The following is a 14,516-nucleotide window of genomic DNA, read 5'->3' on the forward strand; positions in this document are numbered from 1 at the left end:
GTACAGGGATTATGATAGACGACCAAGAGCCTGGTGTCGAAGAGACAGGTGCAAGCTATTAGGTAAAGGTCACCTGTTTAGAATTGTTATAGTCGTGTGGATGGAATGATGTATGTAAAATAGAGTATACATGACAGGGCTATCCTAAAGGACATGACAGTATGGTGTCAATATCAACCCAATGGGTTGTCAGGCCCTTAGAGCCTTTCAGCAGCTTGCATTGTTCATATAATACATAGATATATATCCTTGCCCTGGGAATCCTGGGCTGCGTGTTCTTTGGTGCTGTGCAACCTTCAAATTCTTTCTTCAACAACATGACATATGGAATGAGCAATGAGATATGCAGAGGAGCTCAAAAATGTCTAGTAACAGCTGCACTTATGGTGGTGCTTGCAAGTGTATTCGAGTGTTTGCTCAGGTTGCATTTATGTGTGTGTGTGTGGTTTGTTTGACTCCCCTATGTGTTGGTTATATTGAGGAGTACCTAAATGTAGTCATTTGGCAGTGTTATACATGAAAGAGTTGTGTTAAAAAAAAGTATTTTGGGAGATTGTACTGCTGTCTTTTTATTTTGTAGGAGTTGTCATGCTATTTTTATTTATTTGTCATCATTTTGCAACTACCTACTTTTAAATGTGGGCCATCCAGCTTTTGATTGTCGTGTTTTACCGAATGCAAAGTAAGTGCACAAGGTAAAATCACATGCAATGCAGCATAGAGATGAATACTCCTGTTGGCATTATAATGTGTTTAACTTTGTCTCCAACCAAATTTTGAAGGGAGCTGACCCAAAGTAACCAGGCACTGAAGTGGGGTTAACTCAAGCCCCTCTGTATGTTTTCACAGAAAGTCATTCTAAAAAAAGATGTCTGTAGCAGAACTAAAAATGAGAACTTTATTGTGGATGCTTCAAATTTATATAGTATGAAAAATTGTGTATTTTTTAGTAGCTAATTTAATTTAAATGCTCTTTGTGTCTTTTTTATTTTACAGTGATGGAAACACAAAAAGTCTTTGTTGATGAAGATGAACTCAAAAAGACATCAGAGTTTCTAGGGGTAACATACTTCACTTCTTCCAACTTTCCACGCTCAGTGATATGTACAAGTAATGGTTCATCTTACAAGAAACTCCCCTTGCTTTAAGCAGTTGGTTTAAAAATACACCTGGTTCTTTGTATTTTACTGTGACAAAGCAAACACTGTAGTTGTCCAGCTGTGTCGTAATTGTTTACTAATAATTTAGAGCTTAACATATAGGGCCTCATTACGATGTCGGTCAGAAAGCATTCCAACCAACTCGGTGTCGGAATGGTTTCCGACCGACTCGCGTTCAGGGAGTGCAACCGACCGATTATGATGGTTCCTAACACATTTCAATCAGACTCCCATTGATTCAATGGGAGCCTGTGTTTCAACTGACAGCCCAGGCCCCCATTGGGGGAAGGGGTGGTTGCGTAAAACCGTGCACCATGTGGCGGGCACCTCATGGTGCCTGCCACACTGTGAGTGGTTGCAAAGAGGGGTCCCATGGGGACCCACACGGGACCCAATCGGAGGCCTCTGGGTGAAGGGGGGCCTGCTACAGGCCCCCAAAGTCGGATTCTGACAGCTGTTCCGTGTCGGACAAACCGAGTCAGAAAGGCTGTCTAAATCCGACATCGTAATTTGTTGGTCGGAAACACGGTCCATAGAGCCATACGAGTCGGTTCCGACCGACTCTGTTACTCTGAATGCCGATCGGAACCAAGTTGGAAGGACCGAACGGTTACCTATCATCGTAATCAGTCAGTCGAAAATGTTTCCAAGCCGGTCGGAAGCACGGGTTCCGACACGGATTCGGACAAACCGAATGCTGTTCAGAGCCTTTCCGACCGACATTGAAATGAGGCCCAAAGTGTAAATGAAATTTCACTAAGCTTTTTTGATTCTTTTCATTAAATCTGATAAGCAACAACTAAAGTTAATATGTAGGTTGTCAGCATTCTGAATTGCCTGGGAATATACATCAGAAGGAATGTGTCAACTATGAAACACTGAGTATAGGAAACTCTTAGGTCACATTTTCAAACTTCCACTAGGCCCTAGGGACAGTAAAATCAAGCAATTAAAAAAAAATACAGGAAGTCTAATTTCACCAATAAAGAGCAAGCATGGCCTGTCTGTTTTTGTCTGCAAAGCGGAAGGATTCAAGGAACTGGTGGTTGGTGGGTCATGTCTTGATAAATACAAGCCTGATTCTGATTACCATATTACTTACATCTAATGAGAGTAATAGTGTTGAGCCCTTTAAAATAGTCAGTGATTCAAATGCTTGGGTGAAGTCAACAATGGAAGATATTGCATGTGAGACGGAAGTCTGTAAATCTTCTTGGTCTTCCAATGAACGTTTTTCAAACTAGAACTGTAAAGATGAATAAAGATATTCCTCAGTTTAACAACATTATAGGACATTGTATCATTCTGGAATTGCGGAAGGGGTCTATTTTGCAACCAATATACAAAAAAGAACCTAAGATGTACCCAAAAAGGTTTCAACTAATTGCCTTGTTTGGCCCAGAGGGTAAGATCTTTGCTAGAACAATCCTTTCAAAACTTACCCGGTAGGCAGAAAATAATAAACTCCATCATTTTACCCAGGCAGGATTCCAAAAAGGATGCTTAACAATGGAAAACATCATGCCTTTATCTGAACTAGCTAATAAAAGTCTTCACGTTAATGCTGCCAGTTTATTTGTGTGCTTTGATCAATTAGATTGAACTGCCTACGCTGTTGAATGAGCACTTTGGTAAGGGTCAAACTATCTATTAGAAGAAAATGACCTAAAACAGGGCTATATCCTGGCTACTTTTTATCTCGTATTTGTCTGATTCAACAGGCAGCTTAAAATCTCTTTAGGTTCTCTCCAAAATAAGGAGGTAATTAAATTATCAGTTTATTTTATGCAGATGACCTACTGTTAATTGCGTTCCATCTTATTGGATTACTGCAATTTCTCAAAACCATTGTAAGCTAATTAAACATGAAAAATACCAAAATAACATATTTTCTAAAATGAAAACTAGCTTTATGTGGTTCACTAATAATTCCAAAATTATTCAATTTTCCTACTTACACTTATTAGGTGTTCTTTTCATCCAGTTTCAACTTGAATGCACAACTATGCAATCTGATACAGCAATTTTGATTTGACTGATTTTATTCTCATTTATAAAGCATGCAAATACCCAGCTAGTGGTGTCCTGGTGTTAAAGAACTATTTAGTACGTGGAGAATAAATTAGTTTTGAAGACTTTACAGAATAGGAGAAGGTGCTTTTCTGCAAGTATGGCTGACAGAAGAGCATTCCATGCTTGCATGGTGACTACAGAGAAAGAGCAGCCACCAATGCAAGTTTTTTTTGATTTTTGTAATGTTGAGATGCTGAGTACTAGAGCGTAGACATCGTCTGAGAGTATAGAAAGAGGAGAGTGACCATGTAGTTCTCATAAGGCAAACCGTATAACATGATATTACCCCCCCCCCCCAGCCCTTGGGCTGTTTATCTGATTGGTCCGTCACAAAGATACCACTATTGAATAATTCACTGAGTGTCGAGCCCCCCCCAAGCCATCTACCATGCCCCACAGTCTTCACTTTAGAAACCGACTCCACAGAGCACCCCAAATTATGTTTATTCTTCAGATCCATTCTCAAGATTTATCTATCTCTGCATGACACACTAGTAGAAACCCTGGACTCAGTAGGTGCAGAGACAGAATATCGACGTGGAAATATTGAATTGCATTAATATCGAGTCAAGAATATCGATGGTGTAAAATATTAAGGTACGTTTTTTCGTAGTTAGAAACATCGAATTTTATGTAATGCAAAAATATCGATTTTGTAAATTTCAATGTCAACAATATTGTTGTAAATTATATCAATTTTTGTTTCTTTATGTTAGGATTTTATTATTATTAATGTAGTATTACTTCTTATGTTTTATAGATTTATGTTAAAAAAGTTTGTTTTCTTTTTTTTAATTACGTTTTAGGATCGGGATGTTGGGTTTATAGGGGAAAAGGGTGAGTAATAATTTAAAAATGTAGGATTAAAATTTACATTTTTTTACATTTTTGTTAACTTTTAGGAATGGATGTTGGGTTTATAAGGGATAAGGTTGGGGAGTAATTTAAAAAAATTGGTATAAAATTTAAATATTTTAAACAAAAAGTGTAAAGTTTTAGGAGTGGGATATTGGGTTTATTGGCGATAAGGGTGGTGAGTCATTTAAAAAACAATTGTTTTAAATATTTTTTTAATATTTTTAAAATATTTCAAATATTTATTTGTGGGATGTTGCATTTATAGGGGATAAGTATGTGGAGTATTTAATTTTTTAAATTAAAATAGAATTATTTGTAAAAAAAAATGGTACATTTATAGTGAATTAGCGTGGGGAGAATTTGAAAATATTATTTGTAAGTATGTGAAAATGTTTAGAACTTTTTGAGAGAATTTAGTATTGTGATATTGATTTTATGTGGGATAAGGTTAGGGAATCGTTTCTTAATGCTGTTTAAAAAAAAATTCGTGTTAAATGTAGAATTTGAAAATGTACATTTTTTTAATATGAAAATTTAAATTATAACAAAATTGAATATTGAGTTTATATTTATGTTTGAGTAAATATTTCTATCTTTTTTATAATGTATTTAAATCCAAATGAATTTGTAGAAAAATATTAACTTTTTAATGTAAAAATGTATTATAAAGATACATTTGTTAAAAAGATTCATTTATTGATTATAAATTTGGAGTTGTGATAGTTATTTATTATATTTTATTCTCCAGCACTTTCTTTGACTTTTTGGTTTTGAAGTTGGAATAGTAATTTATTATGTTTTATTATCCAGCACTTTCCCTGAGTTTAGTTTGTTTTGGACTTGGAACAGTAATTTTATTTGCTTTATTATCCAGCACTTTCCCTGAGTTGTGTTGGTTTTGGAGTTAGGAATAGTTAATTTTTATTGTTTATTAGTTTTTAATTTTTTTATTTTGCATGTACATTGAAATAAGGAGATGTGTGTTAGGTATTTTTGTAAACATTTCTATTAGTTACACATGTTTTTCTTTATTTTAAAGTTTATTTGTTCTGATTTGTATTTGTTTTACATTTTTCACAATATTAAAAACATTATCCAGGTATTTTGATGTTGTTTAAAATTTATTACAAAGTATAATATATTTTTAACATACATTTTTGATGTTGAGTTGGAAAATTAACAATATTTTTAAAGGTGCATTTTTCATGTAGAATTGTAAAAGTGACAATATTTTTAACATACATTTTTCATGTAGAATTATAAAATTGACAATGATTTTTGACATACCTTTTTAATGTAGAATTGGAAAATTAACAATATTTTTAACATACATATTTTTCAAAAACATAATTGTAAAACTGTACATTTTTTTAAGTATAGTCAAGTGAAAGTAAAGTAAATATATTAATAGTTTATTTATTTTAAACAAATTGACTTTCATTGTTTATTATTATTTATGACAAAAACTAAACATTAGTATTTTTTTTCCCAAAGAAATTTTTAATACATTTTATATAATTAGATTTTTTAATACAATTATATAATATGTATTTTACATATTTTTTGTACATTTTATTATTTAGTATATTGAATGTTATGGGGCCCATTAGGATGGCAGTCGGAAAACCACCCTGACCGCCATGGTAGCGGAAATCAACCGCCCGCCGATACAGCGGAAAAACCGGCAGTACAATTAGGATCAACTGCTCAAAAAATCCGACCGCGGCAGAACGAGGCAACGAAAAAACGCCTGTAGCGGGCAGAGAAGGCTAAAATCCGTCCGCGGCGTTGAGATTCGTGGCGGAACATCACCAAACCGCCGCTATGACAGCAGAGACACCGCACGGAAAATTAGGATATCCCCGATGTGACCGCGGTATGTTCCGCTGTTTCCGACCGCCGCGGTCACCAACAATGATGAATGGGAGAGCCAGCAGGAGAACTGTAGCATAGCCACCGCTGCGGACACTCCATGACAAATATGGCGGTCGACAGAAAAAACTCACAACAAGGCCTCAAAGTGCACACAGCAAACTAGCCATGCCCCCAAAAACACAGAACACACCCCAATGACACAACCACATGGCAACTACAAAAATACAAATCCCAGGACAACCCACACAACACACCTGACAGCAATACCCCATTTGGACACACCCACATAGCTGAGTATATAACCAGCCCCTTCCCTGACCAGAATCCTTTGCAAGACTCCACAACTGAAGGGCCCAACACCAGAGCACAAAGGAGAGGCAAATCAAGACACCATCACTACTCACACCACACACAGCACCACCACCACTTGCACGCCTGCACCTCTAACCCCTCTGCACATCACACACCATACACATCACCCCCACCACATACACTCCTGCACCTCTAAACCCCTTTGCACATCACACACCATGGCACCACAGAAAATGCTCACAGAGAGTGAGTTGACAGTCATGGTAGATGAGATAATCAGAGTAGAACCACAACTGTTTGGTAACCTGGTCCAACAGACACCATTAGCCACAAGAAATCAAATGTGGGTAAGGATAGTTGACAAGGTCAATGCAGTAGGGACCACACCGTGCAACAGACAGGAAATCATGAAGTGGTGGCATGACCTGAAGAGTGTTGTCGAAAAGAAGAGGTGCAAGAACCGTGAGCTGGCTCAGAGGACTGGTGGTGGCCCTCCCATTCCACTAAGAACATTCACTGCATGGGAGGAGAAGGTGCTTGCCATACTGCATCCAGAGAGTCTAACAGGAATTGCCGGGGGAGTGCAGGCTGGTAAGTACAAACAAATGTAGACCATTACACAGCTATGTATGTTCAGCACAACTACAAAGCTAGATCTCAGAGGCCCAAGTATATCCATATGCACCACAATATCCAACACATGTCCCACAGATGTAACATTCACTTCATCCGAATCACCCCAAAGGTAGCCAACATTTACAGAGTTGTATGTGTCCAGGCAAACAGCACAACAACTCTCACCAGGCCCCCGTCCCACCCCTGAGCAGGATGTAGCACTCCACACCAACCCAGAAGCAGTTGACATCCATTTTAAGGTTCACCCTCACCTAACAGGTAGGTAGCCAGCTTAACAGGGAGGGCTGTTTGGGGGTGGGAGGCCTGCACTACAACTCACACCAGGCACCCCTATCCCACTCCTGAGCAGGATGGAACACTCCCCCCACCCAGAAGCATGTGGCAGCCATTGTATTGTTCAGCCTCACCTAACAGGTAGGTAGCCATCTTCACAGGGAGGGCTGTTTGGGGGTGGGAGGCCTTCACAACAACTCCTACCAGGCACCCTTGTCCCAAAGCTCAGCATGATGGAGCACTCCTCCCCCGAGGCATGTGGCAGAGATTGCATTGCTCACATCAAACTAACAGGTAGGTAGCCATCTTAACAGGGAGGGAGGACTGGGGGTGGGAAGACTGCAGTACTACTCCCACCATGCCCCCTTGTTCCCCAGCTCATCAAGACGGAGAACTCCCCCCCACCCAGATTCATGTGTCAGTCATTGCACTGTCCACTTCAAACTAACAGGTAGGTAGACATATTATGCTTTCTTGTCCCACCCCTGGGCAGGATGGAAGCCTCCACCACACACACACACACAGATGTGTCACAAATCCAAGCCATATGTGAAAACATAACAGGTAAGTAGCCAGTACTGCACCCAGCCATTCCTCTCAAAAAGCATGGTGCCATATGACAGCACCAGCCCTCTCATTGCACAAATACACACACCGATCCTATTGCCACTCACAGTGTGCAGACAGCTAAGCAAATGAAACTGTCACAGCAAAGTGTGACACACCAATTCACATGTAGCAGAAAGTCTGTGCACAATCATGCCCAGCACTGAATGCCATGTGTACGTGCCATGGGGCCAGAGCAGCAAGGACCATATGAAAACAAAGAAAGCATTGTTGGTGGTACAAATTCAGATATACACATGACATGACAAATGTATGCATGAGATGACAATGGCCAGTTCATGCTCAGATGTAATGTCTGCCAGGGCAGAGTAATCAACACAGAGGCTTCACAGAAATTATTTGTTTGCGCTAGTCCCTAGATGGCAACATGTCCCTGTAATCACAAAATATGCACGTGGTGCTTGATATGTTTTGATATCTCACACCATGGACAAGTAATGCATGTACCTCAACATCATGTCAGGAGGAGCAGCAGTGCGCATACAAACAATGTGATGATTATTCAACTGTGTGGTGTACAAACAGTGAATAATACACAGCTAACACAAAGCGGGGTGCACTACAATGACCATTTTCCATCTGACCCACGGGTGACCAAGAACTGACTGCAGAGAACAACACCAGCAACCTGCATAGCCAGTCTTCCCCCCTGGAACATGGACTCTCAGATGTTGCCTTCTGGGATTCAGAGGACCAGGAGCTCAGAGTCGGCCCATCTGGTGTGCCAGGGCGCAACAGGTCCCAGGACCCCATCGTCCCCCCACCACATCTGCAGCAACACCAACCTCTCTGCAGACCCCTGCTGTTACAGGCTGTGCGTCCTCTACCGCCATCACCACCACCACCACCAGTGCTGCCTGCAACATTCTCCCTGTCCCAGAGGATGACCACCCGCCAAGCCTGGCCTGTGCCGGAGTGAACCAAGACCACAAGGACGTCCCCCTGGCGACTGTGACCCTGAATCCAGCTCCCAAGGACCCACCTCGATGCTCCTGACGACGCCTGCAGCCTCAGAACCAGGGACCCCTCCAACCGCGACCAGCAGAGGGGAAGATTTCCAGACGCCAAAAGGCACCCCTGCACCCGGCGCCCTGCGGCCCCCTGTGTCCAACTCCTGGGTGCCTACCTATCCTCCAACTACCCAACTTACCTCTCGAAGTGGTGGTCGCACCTGAAGAATCTTTGTCCCCGAGCTTGCAGCCTTTGTTCGTTCTTGAGCTTCTCCATTGAAATCCATTGAGCGCCCGACAGCTCAAAAGCACCCTGCACCCAGCCGCCCGAGTGCCCCAGGGAGTGCAACCTCTGTCCTAATCTACTTCCTCATTTGCCCTGAGCAAGTGACCAGGAGCCCATCTCCCACAGCCGCGTGTCCTGCTAGCCAGCAGCCACCAACCAAAGGCCCCTTGCCTCCCATAGGATAACATTGGGCCTGACTCACTCCTCACCCGGCTACACCTGTGCCGCTGAGGGTGTAACAACTGTACCTACCTGACCTTGGGAGACCCCTGAGTCTATGCTCAGAACCTTAACTCTGCCAGTCGAGTACTTACCCAAAAGCCGATAACTCACTTTTCTTCCATAGGGTAACATTGACTGGTTTCAGTTGGAAATTCTTCTGAGTGTCGAGTTTTGAAACTTTAAAATATTCATCTAAAATCAGCCGAATAACGAAAACGAATTTACTCACCTGCTATCAGGCGAGATCCCAGTGTTGGATCTTGGTGCCCAGCACTGACCCTGCAAAGTAATTACAACCGTACTTACCGCTAACTTGATTTTCCTCCATAGGATAACATTGCCTGGTTTTTGCCAGAAATTCTTCTAAATGTTGATTTTGCAAACTTACAAATATTCGTTAAAAATCGTCTGTATAACAAAAACGCATTCTTTCAACTGTTTACAGGACATGCACCAGTTCTGGATCCAGGATCCAACACTGAGTAAGAAAAAGTAACGATAACCCTACTTACCTACTAAGTGAATTTCCTCCCATAGGATAACATTGCTGATTCTATGTGAAAAAGTTTTTGAGTGTCAACTTTTAAAATACAACAATATTCCTTGAAAATCACAACTGCAACCAAAACGTTTTTACTCAACTGTTTACAGGAGATGTCCCAGGACTAAATCTAGGATCCAGTCCTGTGGTAAGAAAAGAAATCCAAAAAGTAATCAATTGCATTTAACTAGAAATTCCCATTGAGCTCAATGTATAATTGTGTTTAAAATTGTGTTGCCCATTGCAACAACTGTATCTATTGCATTCAAAAGTCTATTGCCTATTGAAAGTATTTATCTAAAGTCTTTCATTCTGAGAAATTATATTTTGATACCTATTGTTGGCTCTAAAATAAAACAACTATATATTTTTATACAAAACCATTTGCCTAGAGTTCAGTTCTTGAGCGTGTGAGACCATTTGCTGACTGAGTGTGTACAACAAATGCTTTACACTGTCCTCTGATACTGCCTTACTGCTCGACCAAGCTACTTCTTTAGAGAGTAAGGTTAGATCTAACTTTAGCCTCTGCCAAACCTCTGGGGACTGTGGACTCTGTGCACACTGTACCTATTTGGGAACAGTATATACAGAGCCACTTTCTTACACCGTCCCAAGAAATCCCTGGGAGTATCCCGTGGCAAAGCACCTGTCAAACGTTAGTCACGGAGTCAGCCATGATGGCAACCCTCTTCACTACTGCATTGACTTTTTGGACTGTCCTTTCCCACACTGCCTTGTGAATGGCATCTATCTGTTGGACTGGGTCACCACATCAATGTACCATAATGATTTACCTTAACTGTCAACTCACTGCTTTACTAATCACCTCAATGTAAATGTTCACCCCCTCACATGTCACCATTGTAAAAAAATACTCCTTGCACACATGTCGTTGTTTCTGCTCTGTGTTTATTCCAGGATGTGCAGTCTTCACCATGATTGCAATGTACCAGGAATATTGAATGTATGTAGGCAAGGAGAGGCTGAAGGGACCTAGGAAAACACAACAGAATAATATTCACTAGTCTGGGTGTGGCATCACAGACATCACACAACACTTACCATCAAGCTAATCCATCATGCACACATCACAATGAGCAAAAGTGTCAACATACACATCCTGTAGATGTACCAAACTACCCTGTCCCAGAACCATTGTCAGCCACCACTGAGTCAACAACCGGCTACAGTCACAAAGCTCACATACACCTTGACAACAACAGCAACATCATCAGACAATGTGTTCGTTGTACATCGTCACTCACCTTCAAGTGAAGTAGCGGTTGATGAGCTGTTGACACAGGTTGACACCTTCCTTCTCTCCACTATCCTCGTCACTGGACACGGGTTGGTTTGCAGGCGGGGGCCTTGGCTGCTCATCTGCATCCAGGGCGATCTCCTTGCGAATGGCCAGGTTGTGGAGCATGCAGCATGCCACCACAATCTGACACACCTTCCTGGGCGAGTACATCAGTGCACCTCCAGTCTTGTCCAGGCAGCGAAATCGTGACTTTAGGAGACCAAAAGTACGCTCCACGACACAACGTGTCCTCCCAAGGGCATCATCGTAGCAGACTTCAGCTGGTGTCCTGGAATTCCGCAGTGGGATCAGCAACCAAGGATGGTTGGGATATGCAGAGTCACCTAGGTGTGAAAAACACAGAGAAACCTTGTAATGTCAGTGTGGCAGAGACAGCATCTCACACACACAGCACGCTATTTGACTATGCATACTCACCCACAATCCATACACGCTCAGGAAGCAGATTATCCATCAGCTGTGGTACAATGCTGTTACGCATGATGTATGAGTCATGGGCTGAGCCTGGAAATTTGGCACACACGTTGGAGATGATCATATCCGCCTGGCACACCACTTGCAACTTTATGGAGTGGAAATGTTTATGATTCCTGTAGATGTGCTCACGTGCCTGTGGTGGAACAAGCCCAACATGGGTGCAATCAATGGCACCAACAACATGGGGGATGTCTCCAAGGGCATAAAAACCTCCCTTCACAGCTGCCAATTCACCCCCCCTGGGGAAATGGATATATCTGTCCTTGTAGATCATCATAGCAAACAGGACATCACACAGCACCATGCTAAACATAGGTTGCGACATCCCACCTGCGCTGGACACCGTGTGCTGGAATGATCCAGTGGTACAAAAATGCAGGGCCGCCATCACCTTAGACGTTGGGGTTTAAGCAGTTGGATATGTTCTGCGAGGCTGCAGGTGGGGCTCCAACATAGCACATAGGTTTTGTAGGGTGGCTCTATCCAGATGGAATTTCCAGATGACCTCCTCATTCTCCATGTCTGCCAGCACTGTGAAGGGATGATGCAGATTTGGTCTTCTCCTAGTTGAGATGAAAGTGGACACATGTCAATGCAATACACCATGAGATGTGTACAACATCTTACGTTTTGACTGACACAACACCAACAATGATTGTCATCACATTTGAGTTACAGACCAGCTTACATGTAGGGACACCTTCAGCTACGCTACTCGTACACTTGTCCCCTTTCACACAGCAAGTCCCTCCGAAACAACATCTGACTATGAGAATGCACAAAAGGATATGGCCACATCTAGCATGAGCAGGCCTGAGTTTTTCATACAGCATATGTGTGAAACTGCAACACTACTGTCCCATACCTAGCTGCTGTACCTGCCACACCTTCAGGCGTAAGTTGAACATGGCACACTTCAACAACACAATGACCACAGGCTGTGCGTAAACAACAAGTGTGATTATGAGCCAAGAAAAGTAGACCGTCAAATCTGCACATTGTTCAGTAAGACATACATCACTGTGATTTTCCCAGCACGTTCACACATTGACATGTGTACACATTGGAGACTCCATCACAACACTGTTCTGTGTACATGCCCATCAATATCACGATTGACATGTGAGGGAGTACATGCCAATGTCCAAAATCACATACACAAACATGGCATGTGTAGTCAGCAGTGGGGTAAATGTTACATTGGCATTGTGTGCACAATGATTTGCCATTAATAATGTGGCCACTGTGCACTGTTGATAACTACCCATTGGCCATTGACACAGTCTGATGTGTCTATAGGTGCTGTCAAAGTGCTCCGCCACCCAGATCACGGTCATTCATATCAATGTATGGCACCCAAATAGCGGTAGCTACCACCTGGCCCCTGCGGTATGTCATCACCAATGCCCAAAACACAATCGCGGTAGTGATAAGCATATGAGTATTGCCAAGTGGCGGTTTGCATGCTCCGCAACCCAAATCACAGTCACTCATATCAATGTATGGCACCCAAATCACGGTAGCTACCGCCTGGCCCCAGCAGTGTGTCACCACTAATGACCAAAACACAATTGCGGTAGTGATGGGCATATGAGTATTGCCAAATGGCGGTTGGCATGCTCCGCCACCCAAATACCGGTCGCTTATATCAATGTATGGCACCCAAATCGCGGTACCTACCGCCCGGCCCCCGCGGTGTGTCACAACAAATGCCCAAAACACAATCGTGGTAGTGATAGGCATATGAGTATTGCCAAATGGCGGTTGGCATGCTCCGCAACCCAAATCACGGTCACTCATATCAATGTATGGCACTCAAATCACAGTAGCTAACGCCAGGCCCCTGTGGTGTGTCACCGCCATGGGCCATGCCCTCACAGCCAATGGGGCCCGCAATCACTGTAGCCTAATGCAATTTTGAAAATCACGGTAGGCGTGCTCCGCCACCGCGGAGCCAGTCATTGGATGTAATTGAAAGATGCACCACCGCGGTAGCGTCCGCCTGGCCCCTGCGGTGTGTCACCGCCATAGACCATGCCCTTCCAGCCAATGGGAACCGCAATCGCGGTAGCCTAATGCAATTTTGAAAATCGCGGTAGGCGTGCCCCCCCACCGAGGAGCTGGAGGTCCTGGTGGACGAGGTGCTCACACAGTATCCAAGGCTATATGGTACTCCAAATGTTGTGGTAAGTCTTCAAAAGTGTGAGTGAGAGTGCAGGGGGGGGCACATATGAAGTTGAGCTGCTGCAGTATGTGCCTGAGAGTGTGTTTTTTTTCATTTACTGCCTTGCAAGCTTTCTCCAGGGGAAAGGGGTGGGTAACCTATTTCACCCGTTTCCCTGCCTGCACATCAAGATTTGAGGTACATTGTCCTGTCAGCCATACAGTGACGCAGCAAGTTGGTAATGCAGGAGTCAGGAAAGTGTTTGCGTGTGTGAATGGCTGTGTGGGTCCCTGTTGTCCTTCTCAGTGTGAGCCCACCTGGCCTGCACAGACACCGCCCAATCTGACAAGGACACATCACTGAATGTAGAGTGTTACATGAGTCTTTTGTTCCTTACTCTCCATCAATGAGCCCTCACAGCCCTGTAGATTGCACACAACAGGCCTTGTGAGAAGGGTGTGGGTTAGTGAGATCATGTCCCTCAATGTGACATCCATGACACAGTGAGCCATTCACAGGGCAAGGACATTGAGGGCTGCGCAGTGTTGGACACAGTGAGTCTACCCCCAAACATATATTGATATGTAATGTATGTCTTGCTCTACCTAAAGATGGACAGTAGATGTGGGTAGACTACACATTGCTTTCTGTGCTGGCATCCTGCATTTTATGAGATGGGCAGGTACTGTGTCCACCCTCACACCTGCATGCATTTACTTGTGGTTCTTCCATGCTGAT

At 42.9% G+C, this 14,516-nt stretch overlaps 1 protein-coding gene across 1 annotated transcript in view; it reads left to right on the forward strand.

Annotated features, from left to right (window-relative positions):
• POLN (DNA polymerase nu) overlaps positions 1–14,516 on the forward strand; it is a 2,789,368-nt gene that overhangs the window by 1,618,091 nt on the left and 1,156,761 nt on the right. The window contains exon 13 of the mRNA XM_085643153.1: positions 997–1,061. Coding sequence (XP_085499279.1) covers positions 997–1,061 — 65 coding nt within the window. The remainder of the gene's footprint in view (positions 1–996; positions 1,062–14,516) is intronic.

The sequence above is a fragment of the Triturus cristatus genome, chromosome 2_2 (genome assembly GCF_964204655.1).
Source record: "Triturus cristatus chromosome 2_2, aTriCri1.1, whole genome shotgun sequence".
In the NCBI taxonomy this organism is placed as follows: Eukaryota; Metazoa; Chordata; class Amphibia; order Caudata; family Salamandridae; genus Triturus; species Triturus cristatus.